The sequence below is a fragment of the Opisthorchis viverrini genome (genome assembly GCF_000715545.1).
Source record: "Opisthorchis viverrini unplaced genomic scaffold opera_v5_251, whole genome shotgun sequence".
Classification (NCBI taxonomy): Eukaryota; Metazoa; Platyhelminthes; class Trematoda; order Opisthorchiida; family Opisthorchiidae; genus Opisthorchis; species Opisthorchis viverrini.
In genome coordinates, this window is record NW_008751908.1 from 752,865 (window position 1) to 773,871 (window position 21,007).

Below are 21,007 nucleotides of genomic sequence, written 5' to 3' on the forward strand. Positions count from 1 at the left end.
CAAGATGGTGAGTGATGCGCTTAGCCCTTGCTTCCTCGTCCAACCTGTCCTGTATCGATCATTTCCCCATGCTTTAAGGTAGATCTGATCTAATCCTCGTTCAGCGAATTAGCGTCTCCCTGCCAGTTGACTGCAAGAAGATGAAACGACTATAATAATCCACAGGCTACCTGGAACATTTTCTCGATGCGCGGTACTTCAACGAGATTGACGGACCGTCAATCACAGAACAACCCACAAAGTCTGGATAGTTGAGTTTATTGAAGAGGAACGATATGTAGATATTTACAGTATTTGAGAGGCGTTTTCATTCTTTGGTTCCCCGAGCCCGCAGTTCGGGGGGTAGAGGGACCGGCTTTGACGGATTATGATCAACTGTTTGATGCAATAAAACTCCGAGAAGACCACCACGTTGAGATATGGCTTGGCGAATGCGTTGTTCCTCTTGTAGCAGGTCGTCCATCTTGATGAACTAAAAACCACAAAACAATGTCTACATGGCCCGTATACTAGCAATTCGATGGAGTAATAGAATAAAATGATAAGATCGTCCTCCCATGGCACTTTCTTGATCTAAACCGTCGTGCAACCCGAAGGAAGCACTAAGGTTTGGGTACCATCAAGCACAAACGGAGAGTTCAGAGCTAGGGACGGTTGGTACTCCAACCATCAGTTTCTAAACTGTTTCGAGATACTCTAGATGAGACTCATGTGTCGGGCGTACTGTTGTTGGCAACATATCAGAATATTTGGAACTCGCAGAGTAAGTTTCCGAGAAATTTGACTGGACTGCAGCAGAACAATGCATTAATCTGTCTGCTAAAACGCACGCTCGATGTTATGTCTAGGGGTTTGCGAGTAAAATCCATGCAGAGAGTGTTGTTTTACAATACTGAGTGACCGAAATATCGAACAACCAATTGAATAAACATTTCCCCCTGGTAGGTCCACCGTTTATCAGAACGCTCACGACTCATTACATGAAGAACATAATCGTGCTTTGTAAAAGAGCAATATTCAGTATTGTTTCACTCTTAATTGGCACGTAAATTCACTCACAGTTGCTTACTCAACTGTCTTGTCCAAACGGGTTACATAATACGGTTGATTCGGAGTTGGTTCCGCTTAATCTGTCGCCAGTCAAATTACGGTAAGAGAGCTGGCAACTGCCTTTGCGATCCACAATTTCAGATTGTCAGTGTGCCTAGTACTCCCACAACAGCGAAATACTCGGGTTTTGCAGAAGCGCGCGCGGTGCATCAGGGATGGGGGACTGTGCGCGTTATCAATTTGCGGATGTTCGTTTCAACTTGTTGAAAAGCCTATAGTTATGTTGGGTACATGAACAACTGAGTGTAGGCACACTCACCAGTCTCGATGTTTGTGTGGGTCTGATCAAGACATCGAGACAACTAGTACAGACGGTCGTGAATGAGCCTGGCTGATCGAGCTTGGAAGCTCACCTCTAGAAGTTTATTATCGAAGCCTATACGTAGGACCGTCCTGTGGGACGATATTTTTGGCTTACTTCAGAGTCACGTGTAGGCACATCCGTCAGCGTCACATGCTCTGAGTAAAACACATCCATGGGCTGTTTGTCGACCACCGGACCTTGTGTGGCTGCCGTGCAATGATAAGGGAGACCATAATCGTACACTGGGCATACAGGGCTACTGTTTTGAACAGTATACCGATCGCTGAGTGGTCAAGGCAACAGCTCACTACCATTGGTTGTGATTACACCACAAGCCCATTGATAGTGGTTAGAACGCTTTCATTTCAAACTAGCAGGTTCCGCGTTGCAGCACAGAACACCAGTAGAGAATAAGTCCAGAATCGGCTCTGAAGTAAAGACCGTACACACTCAGTGTAATATATCCTGGTTGATGCATGGAAGTTTCCTGTCGATAAAAATATTCTACAACGTTCTGTACATCAAGTGGAGGTCACCAAGAGCGGTAGTTCTAACTCAACCTACAGTTTCGTGACTGACGGTGTGATAGGAAAAGCTGTAATTTCATGTGGGTAGAGTTTTTTCTGGACAGTGTACTATTGGGAAAGAAGAGTAGATGCACTTTGGGTCTTCAAAATGTAAACTTGTCGGGAGGCTGCCTGACTGTGACAGACAGCTGTCGACAAGTTTACCTACTTTGGAAGTGTAGCAGGCTCCTGTCCTACGCGGGCGACTTGCCTACAAGGCAAACAAACCCATTCTTTTTTTCATACGGGAAACTACTCACAAGGTTGGTCGGGAGGCTGACTGTGACAGACAGCTGTCGACAAGTTTACCTACTTTGGAAGTGTAGCAGGCTCCTGTCCTACGCGGGCGACTTGCCTACCTACCAAACAAACCCATTCTTTTTTTCATACGGGAAACTACTCACAAGGTTGCTGGAAACTCTTCGACAGCCCACGACCGGTTTCGCCCTTCTTGGGGCCCATCAGGTAGGCGCGGTCCCCGAGTTTCCGTCAACCTTATGATCTACTTGGACCCAAATTGGACTGTTTTCGAGAAATACACTAATTTGCAGATCAATTTGGTTTTCACGAGAGGCTCAACTGAATCTCTCGTTTATAATATTCAAGTAGAACATAAGGTTGACGGAAACTTGGGGACTGCGCCCACCTGATGAGCCCCAAGAAGGGCGAAACCAGTCGTGGGCTGTCGAAGAGTTTTCAGCAACCTTGTGAGTAGTTTCCTTTACGAAAATATACTGCGATATCCCGAATATCGTGCCAACTGAATCATGAGGCGGTCTGTGTGCAGCACATTCAGTTGTAGAATACCCTAACCGAGAGATTCAGTTGAGTCTCTCGTGAAAACCAAATTGATTTGCAAATTAATGTATTTCCGGAAACCCATTCTTTCTTGTATCGCTATCAATTTAAGCACCTCGAACACAGACTACCGACCAAAAAAGGTTTTCAGCGCTTTTTTTTTGATGATCGACCCGTCATCACAACTGGACGAATGAGCTATCCATTTTGGACGCCAGCTGCTTCCGCCATAATCGGGTGAACAATGCAAACGTGTACAAAGTTAAATGCACGCTCAAGGAAAGATCAAATGAAAACTGCAGTGTAATCGGGTTACTTCGTGTTCTCTGACCTAGTGTCGCGCCTAACGTTTAAAAACCCTCGTTCAGGCTGGAGACGAGTGAACAGTGGGTTCAGTCCATAGAACCTTCGACTGTACATACCACCCACCTGGAAGTGAATTACAGCCCTCATTAACGGCTGGAGACACGTTTTGATGGGGTAACATGCTGCAGCTATTAAGGAGTTCGTATCTCCAAAGCTGTGATTGTTTTTTTTGGCTAGCACATCACAAATTTATGGTGCTCAACAGAAATCACGTGTACGGCTGAATGAATTCACGACTATATTTGTCGGAAAAGGGGGAAAGCGGAAATAAGGGTCAATGGGTCACGGAGTCCAGTGGATTACGTCATCGTCGAGCAAGTTTGTTGAGGACAGTTGCTCATAAGTTCACAGGTCCTACAAGCTTCTTTTGGGCACAGAGTTATGGGTCACGTAGCTGGATCCTAATGGCCTCTGCCTTCGATAATAGTCTGAATCGTATCAGTGTTGATCGGTTTAGGGGCATTCATTATATGATATAAAAGGCGTGCTCTTCGCCTATGACATGGTCGGTTTCGGCCAAGTGTGACGTGACTGCGCTTGAGCTATGCTTCCCTAAACCACCGTTCAGGGATACCATATTGTTCTTGCATTCTCACCGAGAAACGACTCGTCGTACGATCATCCTGTGATGCCCGGTCCGAGCATACGAGTGAGCACACATGAAAGTCAGTCTTTCAAATGGGACCTGAAATGAAACTCAAGCACAGATTGGTGGCCATCTGCGTCACGTCAGTAAAATGATTTATCCTTCTGGTAACCGGTTCAGCAACAAATTATCTTTTCTCGCTGTATGGTGCCGTCAACCTTGTTAAGGATATCAACGTTGAGAAAATGTAGCTGTCCGTTGCACCAAGGTTCAAGAGCGAAATTGACGTTGGTGTGAACTGATTTGAAACAGTGTAGCATGTCGGCTGAATTTGTTTACCAACGTTTCCCTTACCGAAACAGTAGAGTATATCTGTGATTTCATTGAGCGCAGTGGCAATATTGGCATACCCATTCAGGACCTCGGAAAACTACTAGTTTCTTAGATGTACAAATTTCAGTTTGGTTTCAACGGATCTGCAATGAGATCTCTGGGACGGATATATTCATGAGCCAAATCGAAACTCAACAACTAGGTGTACTCAATAGACAATACATACCGTATCGTTGTTAAGCAAATAAATCATCTCCACGTGCAACAGCTAAAATCACCACAGCCAACAGCAACATCAGTTTTACTTTTGAACGTGGGTGCAACGGATAGCTAAATTTTCTCGATGTTCACACCCTTTAAGAGGTCGATCGTAGTACACAGCGCAAACATTAACGTGCCATTCAAGGTAGACAAGGCTGCTTAACTGGTTACTGGAAACTTAAGACATTCTACCGACATGACGTGGATGGCCACTAATCTGTGCTTGAGTTTCGTTTCAGGTCCCATTTGAAAGACTGACTTTCATGTGTGCTCACTCGTATGCTCGGACCGGGCATCACAGGATGATCGTATGACGAGTCGTTTCTCGGTGAGGATGCAAGAACAATATGGTATCTCTGAGCAGTGGTTGAAGGAAGCACAGCTCAAGTGCAGTTGCATCACACTTGGCCGAAACCAATCATGCCATAGGCAAAGAGCACACCTTTTATATCGTACAATGAATGCTCTAAACTGATCAAGACTGGTAAGATTCGGAGGCTATCATACAAGTTACTGAAAACAAGCCTGGTTAGCTAATGTCGTTTCCGTCATGGATTTTATCGTGATGGCCAACCGTTCCCAGAAGGATGGAGTAATGCTACAAATCATGATGAGGATGAGCATTTGTAGGCTCTGATGCTGTAATCTCCATCCACCTAATATATCGATAGCAATTATTATTTCGGAGGCGTTGAGGAAACTCCTTCAAGTCCATCTACTTGCGACCACCTCAAAACTTGGTAACTCAACCCCCACAAATTTACCCTTCCGTTCGCCCAAAGTGCTTGGATGAAGGAGCCACTGGGGTTTCGATTTTACACGTTGGGTGATCCCTTAAGGGCATTTTTACTCAGGTCTGAATGGCTACTAATTTAATAATAGTAATAATAATCGTTCAGCTATATCATTCTTCCGGTGTTTAGCTGCCATGCCACCCAAAGGAAGCAAGAGGGCTGGAATAATAGCAGGTTGCCCAAGCCTAGACAGGAAAAGTCGAGAGGCAGAGGTCAGGTTCGAACCACGGACCTTTCGGTCAGTAAATTGGCGCTCTAACCACTTGAGCCATCTCGCCCCAGATAGAGACTGACTCCACACTGAATTTCATTGCACATGATATTTTGGAGAAGACATGGAGGATTGGCGTTTATTCAAGGTGACCACCAATAGGGTGTATCCACAGAGTGCTCTCCGAAACGCACCGTGCCGCATAATCGACAGATTAACGATGCCTCCACAAACGTTCCACGTTACCGGTTTCCTAGCGGAACACCAATCGCTTTAGTCCTCATCAACATTAAAGTGGATAAACTGTCGGGACGAAATTTGGAAATATAAAAGCAAATAACCAGAAGTCGCGAAATCTCATTCTTGGAAAAAGTCATTTATTTACGGATGAGGCTGAAGATCTTGTGGTGGACACTCGATCATACACAGGCGTAAATGCAACTTACGTAGCGGTAACGCTCAATATCTATGCTTGCCCGTCGAAGACGTTCCCATCCTAAATGCCGAGTGCATTTGTTCCGGGGAACACAACAGAATGACCCACTCTCGACGAACACGTCTCGGACCAACGGAAATCCGCAAACCGTGTCGGGTGGTAGTTTGGGCTCTTTGAAGTGTTCACACACCACGCGTAATCTCTTACAGTAAGCCTTTGCTTGGGTATCGTAGGCGTCACAGAACAGTGGAGTTCCAACCACTTGTTCTTTCTGGTTGGCACAAAAGACTGTGTTACCTTCCATCTATAAAAAGTGCAGAAGTAAAGGAATGGTGCTTAGTCGAATTTATCCTATCATATTAGATAAACTGGGACAAAAAAATATCGCCTCCCAAACCACCAGCCCGAATGAGGCAATCCGGATGTGCAACCTAATTGGAATTGGCAGAGAATGCGAAAAGATTGGTAAGACATTGGATTGTACGCGCAGTCGGATTCGTAGTACCTCATGGCAGAAAGACCCTGATATAATGAGGATGTTGTCATAAAATGTGGGAAGAACGGATACCTGCCCTTCGGTCAAGGCAAAAGACCGCATTCCTCAGGTGAGTGAATACCTGCGAGTTTTGAAGGTTATGTGATTTGCTGCACAGAGAGATTTTAGTGAATTCGATTTTCAGGCAAATGATTCGCTCAACAATGCTAAGATGCAGTTATATGCCAAGCCATTCTAATGATACTTTGTTCGGTCAGGTCCAGCTATCCTGTTCTGTGACCACGCTCAACACCAGATACTCTTACTGAAAATGGGGTATTTGCACACGGAAGGCTTCCAGTGAGTTAGTTTCAAACCAGTTGGTGAACCGGGTGTTGTAAATTACAGAGATAGTCCATCCGTAAGAATACGTCCAAATTATTCATGGATTTAAGGTTACTATTCGGAACGCCTGATGACAAGACAGACAAACTCGTTCACGAGGCCCGAAGAGTGCTGTTATCCATGCCCCAATCGGAGTGACAGAAACAGAGAGGTGGTCAACCCTTGACCTGGCAGAAGGGTATGAAAGGGAAAAGTCTGGGTGCTGTCGGTGCGACCATGTGATAAGGCTTTCAAATAACCACAGCTTTATGGCAGCGCAATATCAGTGTCAAACACTAATTTCGTGTTGTCGATGATGATGATGAGGCCTAAAAACCTTTCTTGAATGGAAAATGGTGAAATACGTGAACAGCTATTGCTTCACCATGCCTCCGTATACTGCGATGCTGCAACTTTGGGTAGCAGAACATTTAACACCAACAGGACACGAACTTCGGGGAATCGATCATCTGGGATTGTTGGCGGACGCTCATTCACTGAACGGCCTACGAAGGTCACTGAACAATTAACAGATTATGTTAAAACGGTTTAACAATGTATTAACGCTGGGCTGCTGCGTAGCATATTTCCTCACCTGAGTCCTGTTGTCACTTCTGATTCGTCAATTTTTGGACGAGTGGGTTCAGGTTGCCAACTTGCTGGTACTATACTTGGCGATAGACCGAGTGTGGCTGCACATGAGCAAGCTATACCTGTCACCAATACACGTCCCACAAAGGAGTGGGAACGATCATGCTCTTCGCATGGTTATATGCGACCATTTTGAAGCATTGGTGGTTAGGATTTAGCCAACAACATCCGGATAGTCGACAGCGTTCGCCAACAAAACTGCACGTGGCTACCCACACACCGGTACGTACATGGAAAAGATTGCACATTAATACGGATATTAGACCGTGTGTCCTACAAAACATGTTCACTAAATAACTGATACGAATTCGTCACGTTAGGTAAAGTGTACTTCTGAGTTGTGGTCCTTAAGAGCCATCCCCTTTCTCCTCAGTATTTCAGCACACTCAACAAAAAATCTTCCACTCCAAAACGCGGATTACTCACCCCATCATACATGGTTTTACATCTGACTTTCACAGTAAATTTCAGGAACTCAAGGACGGTGACTCACAACGGGTTCTCGAGACACGTATTGATAACAGTTCCATCTACTTGAAGCATCACACTTCTTGCTTAGCTCACAAATACCACACCACTGGTAGTGCAACGTTAGCAAGTAGCCGAGAGGTCTACATGAATATGTACTTCGTACGGATGAAACAATCGATGCACCTGGAGGATAGGATGCGGTTTAGCCCAGCTGGCTTGTTCGCCGTGGGATTTTTTTGGTGCACAGCTGGTAAACAACCTTAAAGAAGCACGGGGGAGCGATCAGGCATTGATCAAGCCTTCGGGTAAGGTGTTTGTGTCTCAACTCTGAGCTATCTCGGGGACTTGCGAATGATGTCTGTGTGGTCACCACGCCATCATCGATGTAATATATACCTCCTCCATGCCAAGAAACCACAGCACAATGAAACGTTTAAGACGACCCACCAGGAACCCTTGCATACTGGCAAAAGGAGGATGACTCGATGTCAAGTTGAGGTGCTCAAACTTTGGGAAGAAAACCGATGAATTGCAAACCTCAATAACACCTTAACATCGAGTCACCTTTTGGCTTCAATCAACATAGCTCAGCTGAAGAACATTGTGTTGATGTCTTTTTAAAATGTTCGGAACGTTTTAATGAAAATAACATGAAAATAACATGGATCTGAAATTCCGCATACGAGCGCTGTATTAAAGTCAGTCTACAACCTCAAATTTTGTTTGTATACGTCACCAGTGCCTTGAAACTTGGTGCTCATCTGATGCAAAGCAAATTTACTGGGTACAGATGACAACCCATCTATCGTAGTAAGATGTCGTAAGGAACCGAAGCCCGCTAGTGTCCGTGTTCGTTGGATTTCCCAGGTCGAACAAACCAAAGGCCCCACTGACGGTCCCCCAAGGATTTCATTTAACCGAGGCATGCGGATATGTCGTCTTCAGATTTAAGAACATGGATAAACTAATCTCAGTTGTCTTGTGAAGAAGTGACCTTTATGATACCCCAAGTATATTATTCGCTGGTAATTTTTGAAGTCTTTCATATCGACGATGAATCATCGGACCGGTGGTCTGCCTGTATTCAGCAGTCTGGTGCAAATGCCTTTTGCATTGGCTATTGTGCATGATTCAGTTGCGTGGCAAGATACTGAACTCACCTTCTGAAAGCACTTCTCCATATGCCGTAGGGCATGCCGCATGCTAACCTCACTAGCACAGGTAACGCAAACTACCGGTTCCATTTGTTCTGCCTGGTCTGCTTCATTGGTGGCTTCTGCAAGCTGAAAATAAAACGGTCCAGTTAAGATGGTGATAATCTCGGGGTAGTCGCACGGAGTACATTCAGGCACTCAAGACTACTAAGTCCGTCTGGGTCGACGTGGTGTGGACCAGTTATGGCCTATGTTCCTTAGTACGGCACAGTTCTCCACTTCAACAAGGGAAAGCTGGCGGTTTGCACAATTTCAGTGTCAATGTTGGTGGTGAGTTTGCAGTCGACAATTAAGCAAAATTTTTATCGGTTTCATCCTATCTTAGATACTTGGTTGTGTGATACCAAAAAAACGGAAACTTATTCTGCACTCCTGTGTTGTTCTGAAAGACAATATGAGATGCCTCTAAGCAGTACTCAGAATGTTTGGTGGATGTTTACGCAGTGAAGGCAAATGCGTCAGATAGTAGCTTCAGTCCTTTGGGCAAACTAGCGATAGAGGTCAATCATTCTAGGAAAGAGTATCGAACGGATAAGTGGGCTTTTGAACTGGGGCACAAAATGACGACAGAGCACAAAAATGGGATGGTCTATTTCGAGTACGAGGAAAACTACTGCTGGAGTTCTGCATGCCGGCTTCCAACAATCTGTAACAGGCCATTTCACTGCTGACTGTTCGAAAAAAAGAAACAAAGGAAGCCGGAACGACTGCATCATCTGTATGAAATGTGCAATAGCACTAAAACTAATTCCTGTAGGATATGTATAATCTACTCATAAATTTGAAATTTCGCCGACTGAAATCTCACCAGATCTGGTTTGCGTTCCCGAGCACATGCGATCAGGTTTGTCAAGTGCTGATGGTCCATCTCCAACTGAACCAGCTTATCGTGAACCGCGCTCTTCTCAATTTGTATCTCCTCAAGACGAGCTCTGTCGAGCCGTGTGGCTAAATAATCCACTTCGGGTAGTTTCTGGCTCTCTGTTTCATTGGTTTCTGGATCTCCTGACTTCATTCGCTGAAGCCGTTCGGGAAGAAGCACTTCCAGTCGCCTTGAAAAGCAAAACAAATAAGTGTTCGAAACCAGTAACCTCGTCGTTGTAACTGAGTGCATCATTTTTGTGTTCAGATGCCTAGCGAATTCGTGAAATAACAGCAGGACCGTTTTATGCAATTTAGAAAGGTGGGAGACATTGGAAGAGAGTGAAGAATGATTGGCTAAGGCAAAGGTGGGATGTTGTGATACCACGTTCACTTCATTCTAACAATTTCAGCTAAAGCTACCGTTTCATGTAAAAAAGCGACCAGACCACGATGAGCCCAACCAGAAAGTAATTCATTTTTAGCGGGACTTATCAGCTGTTGGCTATTGTAGGCCTTGATATTGGCTGAAAATAAATCTTTCTAAATGAATTGACCAATAGGAACAAGGATAGTTACATTCAACTTATAACAATACAAGCCCGAGGGGTGGTTCATCTGTTTTTTTACAAACAGCTTCCCAAACGCCGAACGTCCTTTCGACACTAGTTGAAACCAGTTGCCGACTAATCTGTAGCACTAAGTTGGTATTTTTAGGCAAGGACACCTGTCCGTGGTGCACAGAGCCTTTACAAAAAGCCTAGAGGGAGACTTAAACGCACGAGTCGGGTGTTTCTCATTAGAGTTTCCATTTTGTCCTAAACCAGGTCACCCTAAACCATACAAATAAGTCCTGATGTTAGTTGTAAGATATGCCGTTTGAAACAAAAGTGTGTCCGGGTACGATTTCTACTATAAATCAGAATGGAAGTGTCTCCATGTAAAGTTACGATGGTAAGGGGGGTTGCAAGCATAGTGGTCGCAACCTCGCGTATTCCTTGTGAAGTTTTCTTTTCGAACAATTTGCTACCGTACGTCTAATGGAAACACGCTAAATTCGTACGTACAGCTTATGATGGTGAGCCTCCCTGTTCGGACAGCCGATCAGGTGCCGCTCGCCTCTATTTAGCTATACCGCATAGATGGAGCAGAATTAGTAAGCAGTTAAGAGCAGTACCTACATTGGTTAGGCCCTGTGTCGGGCGACAATGGGATACAATCAACATTGTTGGCTAGTTCTCTGGTCATTTCGTAAACCACGATCCAGTACGCCATAGAATCGGTTACACACAGTGTCTTCCCTATTGAGCCAATAAGCTCGACCTGAATTCGCCCACTGTGCGTGTTCCAGCGTGACACAGTCAATCTCAAATAGACTTTGATTACGATTTGAAGTAAACTCTGATTTGGGTTGTCGGACAATCCATTGTGTACAAAAACTGTGGGAGCTACAGTAAACATGAAGGCAGATGCGGCATCAAACAGACCGTTAATCTTAGCACATATTTATAGGCACATTTGTAGGTCTCGCACGTTCACAGACGTTCTCTCCATTTAGACAACAGAATTTTAAAAAAACTTAGAAGCATACATAGGTTGCCTCAAGAATCACATGCCACCAAAAAGTAGTCCTCCATCGGAAGGGATCTCTGCTCGGCTTAGTTAACACAACTCCAGTACGGCCACTGGACTTTTTGGTATGTGAGATGCAAAGGATTCCAGAAAGCTAGAAGGCTGATTACATTTCCATAGCATCACGAATGTGGGTATAGTCCTTAAGCATTGTAGGAAGTAACAGGCTACATTTTTGCTTTGTCCACCTATCTGCTTTTATCGGACTTTTGGAGAAACTTGGTCAGTTGGCTTATTTTGTAGTTGTTCCTAGGAGGTATGGTAACATCGATGAAACCTGACGGAAAATAGTAGGACATGTGCAAGTTCATCCCAATAGGTTGCAATGATGGCGGGTAATGTGACGGTTTTGTAAGGATACATTCTCCCAAAGTGGCGGTGGGTCTGGGTCAGTTTTACCGTGGCTGGTTATAAAGGACCAAAAGAACAGTGGTGTTGAGATTCTCCCAGGTAATCACGCCCTAGATTTGGAATAAGCAGATGGTGTTGTGTTGCTCGCGGGTTGAACATGACGTCCACCTAATTGAGTGTCTGGCTAGCTACCAGAGTCTGCCGACTCAGTCCCCTTCCTAGGTGGGGTTCGAAGGATAGAGATTATTGCTGGCTAAAGGAATTGAAAAGTGCAGCACGAAACCGATCCACTAGCGTGGTTGTTCTGTTTCTGTTGTTGCGAAGTACAAAAAAGAATAATAGGTGAGCTTGATAAAATGTGGCGTAGTTGAGCAAGTAAAATACCGTTTGACTTTGGATATTTACGTAAACTGTTTGTGTTTTCTGGACCATGATCTATTTGGTACCAAGTCTGTTGTCAGGTTATTGTAATTACGTGCATTGGCCATGCCCCCAAACAAAGGCTCATTCAGGTGGAACGGTCTGACTGATCTCAGTTAGGGGGAGAGTGGTCTGCTCCGGGAAGGAATGCCCTCTACCAACCGTAAGATTAAGTAAGGATGTAAAAAGCCCAAATTCTGATGATAATAATACAATGGCACAATGTGGCACACAATGGCACACCTCAGAAACTCCGCCAATGTCACCCATTGAAACTATCACCACGATAGATGTCAAGAACATTCCGTTAAACAGCCAAATGGGATGGCGCCCAGGTACTCTCGCATGAGTCCCAAACGGCGCACAATGAGACCGTAAATATTCACATGTCCAATGGACGGTCCGTTCAAGGAGACAAATCTAGTAGAGGCTGTCTAAAGTTGTGTTAGGTTGACACAAACATGTTATCGTTTCAGAAGGGCCTGGTACACAACCGGTAGTTTTAAACTGGATAACCTTTCGCTCCCACCACCAAAGCATCATCAGACCAAGCGTGCAGGTCACCAAGTTGGTCAGGTCTTAAGGCATACGGAGAACCAATGAGTGGGACCTCTTCAAATTACCATACAAGATCAGTATTGAATGTTAGAGTCTTGTTGGTTATTGTGGTTGCCTAAATCTTACGGTTGATGGGTCGAGGGATTCTAAACTATTTTTGATCGGGTTTGGTTCAAGGTGCTTCAAATGATTATTCACCTTGGGCTCCACTGGTAAATTTTGTGGGCATGTGTGAGCTTGTAAGTGGGGGGAGAGTGGTTGCCTAATCTTACGGTTGATGGGTCGAGGGATTCTAAACTATTTTTGATCGGGTTTGGTTCAAGGTGCTTCAAATGATTATTCACCTTGGGCTCCACTGGTAAATTTTGTGGGCATGTGTGAGCTTGTAAGTGGGGGGAGAGGCGACAAGATTAAATCCACTTCACATCAGAGCTACTTTTGTTGATGACTCCTCTTTCTGATAACACTACAAGGTGTTGTGTTATGTTTGATGGATGACGAAGACACTGATGTGCATGGTTAGACAGTATCAAATGGTCTTCTAGTTCGAGGTAATCGCGACCTCCAGTGGCTCAATTTATGGTTATGCCCACCTTTGGGAGGACCACTGTGAGAAGTAATCAGCCATCAAAAGAAACCATTTTGTCTAGATAATGAAACACATTTCAGTACCTAATTTGCATTACTTTTTCGGTCAGACCATCAAGAAGGGACGAATGTAAAATTTTCACTCCGTAAAAGATGACTTCCGATCGGTCTTTTCAGGAAATTCTCTTCTCTCTCGCCGCAGGGACTCATCAAAGGTGACTTATTTCTGATACCTGGTCTTTTCTAGGAAGGATCGTTCGATGAACTCACAAGGGTCCAGTCACAAGTGGACTTATTGGGAAGGTTGTCTTTATAGAGAGAAATACTGTATTAGTTGTGTGCTCTAAGGATGAAACCATGTTACAAAACTCTCAAGGATTTAGGGGAACACTTTTGTCTTCACACCACTGTTCAGAAACCCAGTGGGTGCAAAAATACATGACAATACCGTACATTCATTGTGTAACCTAGGCCATTTTGGGATTGTTGTGCGCCATTGAGAAAATTAGGTGATCTTTGTTGGGTGGTAACCCTTTAAAAAATAGCACTTTCAAGCCCAATCTCATGAAATACTCTCCATTCGGAGGGGGGAGTCTAACTTACTGTATATTTCCTAGTAAGGTTAGATTTAATCAACTAGCGGCGAGGTCACGAAAACACCGATTTGAGTTGTGCCTACAACTTTAGGGTAGACGTCACTTGCCGTACGCATCGGTGTTATCACTCAAGACGCTGTTCACATGTATCTTCGCTTATTGCCACGGATTTTCGGATTGTAGTTCTTACGTGTGCGTAAACAAACCGTTTATTTTCAACGATTTGTGCTGTTATGCATGAGTGATCACTTGCCAGCAAGCGTTCTGGTGGACAGAGCCATGCTCCTCGTGGTAGGGTTAGTTTACTCTCCAAGGGTAAGATAAGATGAGATCCTCATGGTTGCACAGTACCCCAAATATGGTGGAAACTAGTGGTAGTAAAACCAAATAAGCGATATATCTTAATCGGGAAAAACACGAAACACGAACTTCTCACTCCGGTCTTTGTTGCGGAGGTGTGTTGCTCCTTGGGGGCACTTAGAGTGATCTCGCTAGGGTGGTTTCTAAAAAAGGTGTTGATCTTATACCAAGTCTCATAGGACTGGAATACTCTTAAAGTCGCTCTTGAGGTGCCTGCTGTGAGGGGGGGGCTAGTGTTTGGAACTAAGTGCTAAACCTCCGATCGATATCGGGTAGTCTTGGTCTTCTCGGCAGATACAATTCTGTGAAGAGGTCATCAGAAACTTCATTTCCGTGTCACAGGGACAAACCCAACGAAGTAATGACTACCTGTCGTGTCTAGGCTTGTTTCGGGTGAGTACGATGAGGTGAATGTCGAAGACGCGACCACACAACGTAGGCTTTGTTTCGGGGTGTTGCTGCACGGAGGTAGTGTTCCTGGCCTGATCACTTGGGGTTTGTTGGTGCGGAGAATTTATGATGTGAAAATACTGATCCGAAAAATTTTTTGCCTTCGGAACGTAGGTTTGTTGGAAGGGGGACTATTCTATGCCTAATGTAGAAAAAAACTGGAAACTAAGAAAATCCCTTGTTTCGAAGTTTTTCAGAGGCGGCAGATTTCTTACACAAGAGTACTTTGCTAAAAACGAGAGTAAGGCTTATGTATCTGTTCACAAGGAGCTTGAAGAAACAGCTGATTTCGAGTTGGAGCAGCGAGACAGTATCCCAGAAGCCAGATAGCTTGAGATTTTCTGAAGGATGCAATCAGCTAATTCTCTGAACTTTAGATGTAAATGTGCAAGCTGACCCATGACTTTCACTTTCCTTGGTGGTCAAGCTTTGACTTTTGGAACCCTTCGCAAGGCCTCCGACGAACAGCTGACCACAAAAAACGAAGTCGCATTCGACCTCGGACGGCATTTAATCTCAATAACTTCCCACCTACCAGCTACTCTCTACAAAACAGACGGGGTGTTCCATCCGCATCTTTTCTTACAATGTCAGACAGCCATATTCTTACACCAAGAAAAATGACCACCACATCGAAAAGGCCCTCATTCTTGGAAAACATGACTGAACTTTACAGATTGTAGATCTCCCGCCATGATTTCACTACGTAGTGGAAAAAAACGTACAAAAGTAGTGATCATGAATGGCATCATGCCCCGGACACATTGTGACATAAAAATAACGATCAAAAGGCAGCAAAGACTGTACGAAAGCTTCATACCGAAATGCAAGTCGTATACCGCATTCTTCTGAACAATATTTCGTGTCAGGTCGAGCGGCGGTTCGAGTACACCCAGGCCCAAAACACTGACGCGGTTCGGCCAGCTCACATGGCAGCGGACATCTATTCGGCGAATTCGGTGCGTTCCGACGAGTGCCTCGCCGAGAGCCGGAAGAGGTCTGCATATTATCGCGGACAGAGGATTTGACCCGATTTTGAGATCTGATATGTTGCGATCCACTTCGACCGGAACGCGGTGGGCCGCAATTGAATTGGGTCTGTTGCGAAGGTCTGGGTGAACTAAGACTCGGTTTGTGGCGAACACGTTGCTGATGATGGCAAGACTTGCCAGAAGCTGCCGTCTTCAACGATGAATGAGAATGACGCTGCATGCCTGATCGTTGTATGCGCTGCCAGGATAGATACGGCAGAGCGTAAAGGAGATAGTAGTAGTAGTAGTAGTACGTTTTATATCACTGTAAGGTTGAAACGAAGGTCTCAGTTAAACTGCACTCACCACCATGCAAGATCTTATCTATTTAAAGACCATGTCCTGATAAGGACCCGTTCTTAGCTCTCCAACTGCTACAGTATTACTACAGTTGGGTTGGAAACACTCCCAGAGACTGCTTTCAAACAACAACCGCCCGTCCATGCGTCACGTTCCTTTCTTTCAGCCAAACAGATCCCTGCATGTGTCAACAAGCTAAGTTCGTAGCAAAACCTCTTCATTCTTCCAAAAACGTTACTACACTGGTGACTACTCCGTATTCACCAACCATTTCCCCACGTTTCCATATCTATACGGAGCCCAGGTACGCGACCGTTTTATAAAGCATTATTTTCAAGGTGTATGTTGAGTCATCTCACCGTCTCTCTCAACCACCTAACGGATGCTTGTGATAACATAAATGACGATGACGGCGAAACTTCCAGTTTCTGAGTGACGATCTTTTGCTCGGGAGAGTTTGTGATTGGTTACATGGCTCCCAGCGGTTTGTCGCCAGCTTTATGAATCGGCTCCGACATTTAAGCACTTAACTTGTTTGACACATTGTAAACTGTTTTATACAAACCTTTATGGGTGCAAAGTGAGCAGACACAAACAGTAAGATTACCGGAGCCTCGATGGTTGATGGGAGCCGCACGTTAACGAACCGCGAAGCGACATGGTGAGGTGGCCTTCCCCAAATGCGAGAGCTGTCAACGGCTGATAGAATAACAATCCGACTGCTGGCCCCCCTTGCTGTGTGTCCACAAATTGTACAAACTAAACGTCTGTCATGACGACTAGTGTGTAAATCTTGAAAGCAGTCGACTGTCTTCGCCAACTCACAAACTCTCAAAATTAGACCAGTGGTGGAGGCGGTGTGGAAAACTATTTGTCCTGAAATTTCCAGTTTTGTGATTGGGCCTGTTTGTTACATGTTAGTTTTTCAAAAGTAAGCATGACTAGAGGATAAACAAGTTTTGTTCGAGTACACAAACTTGTATAAACTCTCACGGTCTTGCTGCTCTGCTGGTGGAATCCAAGCATAAGCATATAGCTATCCGGTGTGACACTAACAATTGTGTCCAGCATTGATGGCAATAATTCGACAGCTTGTGATGAAAGCCATGGATTTGTTTCACTGAAAATATAAGGAGACAAAACAGTTTTCCAAGCCAAACTCATCAATCCCAATTTGTGCCTTAGGTTCAACACTTGATATTTACACATAACATAAGCCAGTGAAAACTACGAGCAGGTAGACCATCGTAGCAATACGAGACCCGGTGGCTGATTGGGTGACCTCGTTCGCTGTTAAGACCAAGGCCCACATCGGCCATCAAATAAATACGACTGAGGAGTCTCAAGTTGCCCACATAGCACCCCCTAGGCTAATACAAGGTCCACATGGTCGCACCTACCGAGGCAATCGCCATCATGCCACCACTCTTTGTCGGCAGAAACGATACATAGAGGGGCTGGACAAGCACAGAGACAGGCAGATGATGAAAGACACTGACAATAAGACAAGGTGATTAGTCGAGTAATTGAATTGCATTACCATAGCCTTCAATGGTTATTGCTTTACGTTATATTCAAATGTTAATTTTGTTATCCAAACCAATGATAGCGGTTTTGACACGACAGACTTATTCTTGTGAAGCAGCTTCGTCGAATTTCATCTGTCTCAGAATGAAAATTCTAACGAGTGAATATCGTGGAGGCGGATAGAAAAGGCGAGTCTGGTGAGACCTGTTGAAAACTAGCAACTGTAGAGGACTCGCTCCATTGACGAGATGCCATTTGTTCTGTTTTTCGGCCGAATTTCTACAATTCCGATTCAATCGGCTAAAACTTAAGGGCTCGCGAAATTTTTGCCAAATGGCGGGTGCTATGTTGATGGTAGTGGAATATTCGGGGATTTTCCGCAGTATCACGCGAAAGGTGATGGCTTTGAAAAAGTTTTGGCAAAGATCAATAAAATTGTGATAAGTGCGTAGCGACGAAACTATTTTTATTAGTTTCTGGGACCATTATGGACACAGCACAAAACGAAGTAAATCGATAATTCGGTTATCAATAAAACCCGTGATCACGCTCAGATAAAAAACCGCTCCGTATTTTCCAGAGGGTAGTCTGTGTACCGAGGGTGAATGTGTCTGTGTCTAGAGCAAGTAATAAAGGCAAAAGAACGCACGTTTAGCGTAAACTTCAATGAGCAACTTATATGTAATGCCGATAGTTCACAGTTGAGACATTATATCCTCTCTCACTCGAAAGCTGTTGGTCTTCGCCGCAAAACAAGCGCTACAAACAAAAAGACCGTATACAGTGAATTTTACACGGTGCATTTTTCAAGCATCGGAGACTCTCCTTGTGCTCCTTCTAAAGGTGTAGTGTTTTCATAAGAGAAGACAGCCGTCAAGGGAACAATTCGGAAAGTACTGACTTCCTCTTACCATAATCTCCTGGAGAAAACAAATCCCTCCAAACTGATCAGGAAACATCCTGGTCCCCCAACTAGCATACTTAATCCAATGACCAAGCAACACTTTGGATAGGAACTCGCATTGGCCCAGTCGTCAGAGGATGGATAGCAGGAGAATTGCCCATCTACCATAGCATCATATCATCAGGCACTTCGGACTGGATATAGATCGGTAAATGTAAGGACCACCATTCATCTGGACGTGAGGCAGAACTTAGACGATGGAGATAGCATACAGGAGGAAGCTGTGCATGATAACCCAATATTGGAGTTCAAAATCAACACTCTCGTTTCCGCCGTCACATTGGAGTACATTAACTGTCTTGTAGTTCTTAATCAGGTGTAGCAATGTAGTGGTAGTAGTGTCATTCGGGCCTAAAGACACGACCGTTCGGCGTGTTCACTACGCTGCCAATCAGCTGTGGCACATTTTCAGTGCCTGGCTGCCATGCCACCAGGAAGCACTACGTTGCATCAGTATGTATCAATCAAGTAAATACGATTGTATTGAATATCTGGAGTATCTCCCCCACTCAAACGGGATGCACGTCAGATGCCCGAAAATCGGCTTGGGCAGTCTGATACAGCAGAAATTTCACCCTCCTGGTATCAAAAACGTATAGTACGGTACTTGGTGTAACCCCCCTGTAAAAACCCATTGGTGAAGCGTCTTGGCGCCCCCAAAGGGTGCGTTCTCCAAAGGGAATGGTATTGCGGTGGGAAGCCGGCCATTGACATGTTTTGCTAAATTTCGTATCTGGCAGGACTTACTTTCCTATCGTAATCGGAGGCGACCCAGTCCTCATCGTCAGCGTCATCTTCATCTCCCGCTTCATCCATGCGTTCTTCGTCCTCCATTTCATCCTCTTCATCGCCACTATGCGCGTTGCGCGTGGAGGTTGCTGACTGCCAAGCATAGTCCGCTTTCACTCTTTTCACCGCTTCAACCGGCTGCACGTCCGATGACCCACTGGTGTCTGAAGCAAGGTCATCCAACCAGGCATCAGAATTTGCGTTCCTCCGCGAAGAATCGGTAATAAGCGACATTGGGAGAGATGTTCAAGCCATTATGGGCGTAGTTATGGAAGAAGTGTCGGTTAACTGTTAATTACTGGCTGGAACGAAACAGTTTTGGGCATAAATGCGCAGACTTAACAAGGGCATAGTATACTCTGCAAAATGCACTGAATTTAGCATGAGGACGATTACGCGATCCAAGCAAACTACGTACTCCACCTTATCTTAGAAAGGATGCTTTTTGTTGAGTCAACTCCAGTGATGTCACCGATCACTGCAACGCACAATCGATGGTTAGAGACGAGGTTATTACAAACACCAACATACTTCTCCACTTTCACGGGGATTTCTAGACTCATGATCGGAGGGGTTTTATGCTGTTGGGCCGTGTCTTTCTTCTCTGTTTGCTATGCCAACTGGAGCGCGAGGAAACGTGTGGTCGCGTAAGTCTGTTTATTTTTTGGATCACGTGGTCAAACTATTGTAGCTGAGGTCGTTAGGTGATCAACCGTCACTTTCTGGTGTCGTGGAAACATACTTGAACTCACTCAGACCAGGAACCCAATTTTGGCGGCGCATAATTGTCTTGGATTCGCAACCGCTAAAGCCTTCTTACAAAGACCGTGCTTCTCATATTTGAAGTTGCACAGGGCGTGTCCATAGGTATGGGTCTTAACTCACAGATCCCAGAGCTGGATGTAGGCGGAATTGACAAAACAGTATCCTCAAATCCCGGTCCGCTTGAAGATGAACTTGAATGCTTACTCAAATGAGTTCGCTGGCTCGGCTATTTCACCACTAATGGGATAGTGCTTAACTTCTGTCAGACTTAATTCAAAACTTTGTTCGGCGTTTTACTGTTCAGCGAGGTGCAGTAGCTGCTGAATCTTAGTGACACCAATGACTACAACCACGATATCATTAGCCCCCTCTAGGTCACAGATAAATGCAATCGGGATGAGTTGGATTACAGGGTATTCACCCGATTTCCGTACCATCCCATCAGCCGCATAAGCCCGGAAATGGGATGACATTGTTGTGTACCATTGGCCATCAACAGCTACTTCGAATCCTAACGGTACATAAGGACTCGCAAACTTGTACAGATGTAATATACTATGATCAACCTGGGAAACTTTGGATGGTGGTTCGTCCGACAGTTCCGAAACGTACAGAATCACAACCATCAAGCTGAACAGTGTTACTATGCTGTAGATGATGATGATCAACTGAATCCATGTAAGCACGAAGCAAACGGCCCTTTCACCTTCTGAGATGAGTCGACATCTAACCGGTTGGGTTGATTCGGAGTATGCAAATCTTAGCGTAAGTCTGAGCGAGAGTCACGCGTTGTCACCGTCGGCACCACAGAGGTCGCACCGGTAACATCTTTTTTAACTAATTGCAACCCTGATC

General features: G+C 44.9%; 2 protein-coding genes across 2 annotated transcripts; both read right to left on the minus strand.

Moving 5' to 3' along the window:
* Positions 1-242: 242 nt before the first annotated feature.
* On the minus strand, positions 243-19,973 carry T265_09037 (hypothetical protein; the record flags this gene model as incomplete). Its single annotated transcript, XM_009175001.1, has 8 exons — positions 243-472; positions 5,776-6,069; positions 8,907-9,029; positions 9,769-10,012; positions 15,597-16,006; positions 19,346-19,689; positions 19,806-19,865; positions 19,919-19,973. The coding sequence occupies 6 exons, from the start codon at positions 19,619-19,621 to the stop codon at positions 308-310; spliced, it is 1,512 nt and encodes a 503-aa protein (XP_009173265.1).
* Positions 19,974-20,445: 472 nt separating this feature from the next.
* Positions 20,446-20,778, minus strand: T265_09038 (hypothetical protein; the record flags this gene model as incomplete). Its single annotated transcript, XM_009175002.1, has 1 exon — positions 20,446-20,778. The coding sequence occupies one exon, from the start codon at positions 20,776-20,778 to the stop codon at positions 20,446-20,448; it is 333 nt and encodes a 110-aa protein (XP_009173266.1).
* Positions 20,779-21,007: the final 229 nt, after the last annotated feature.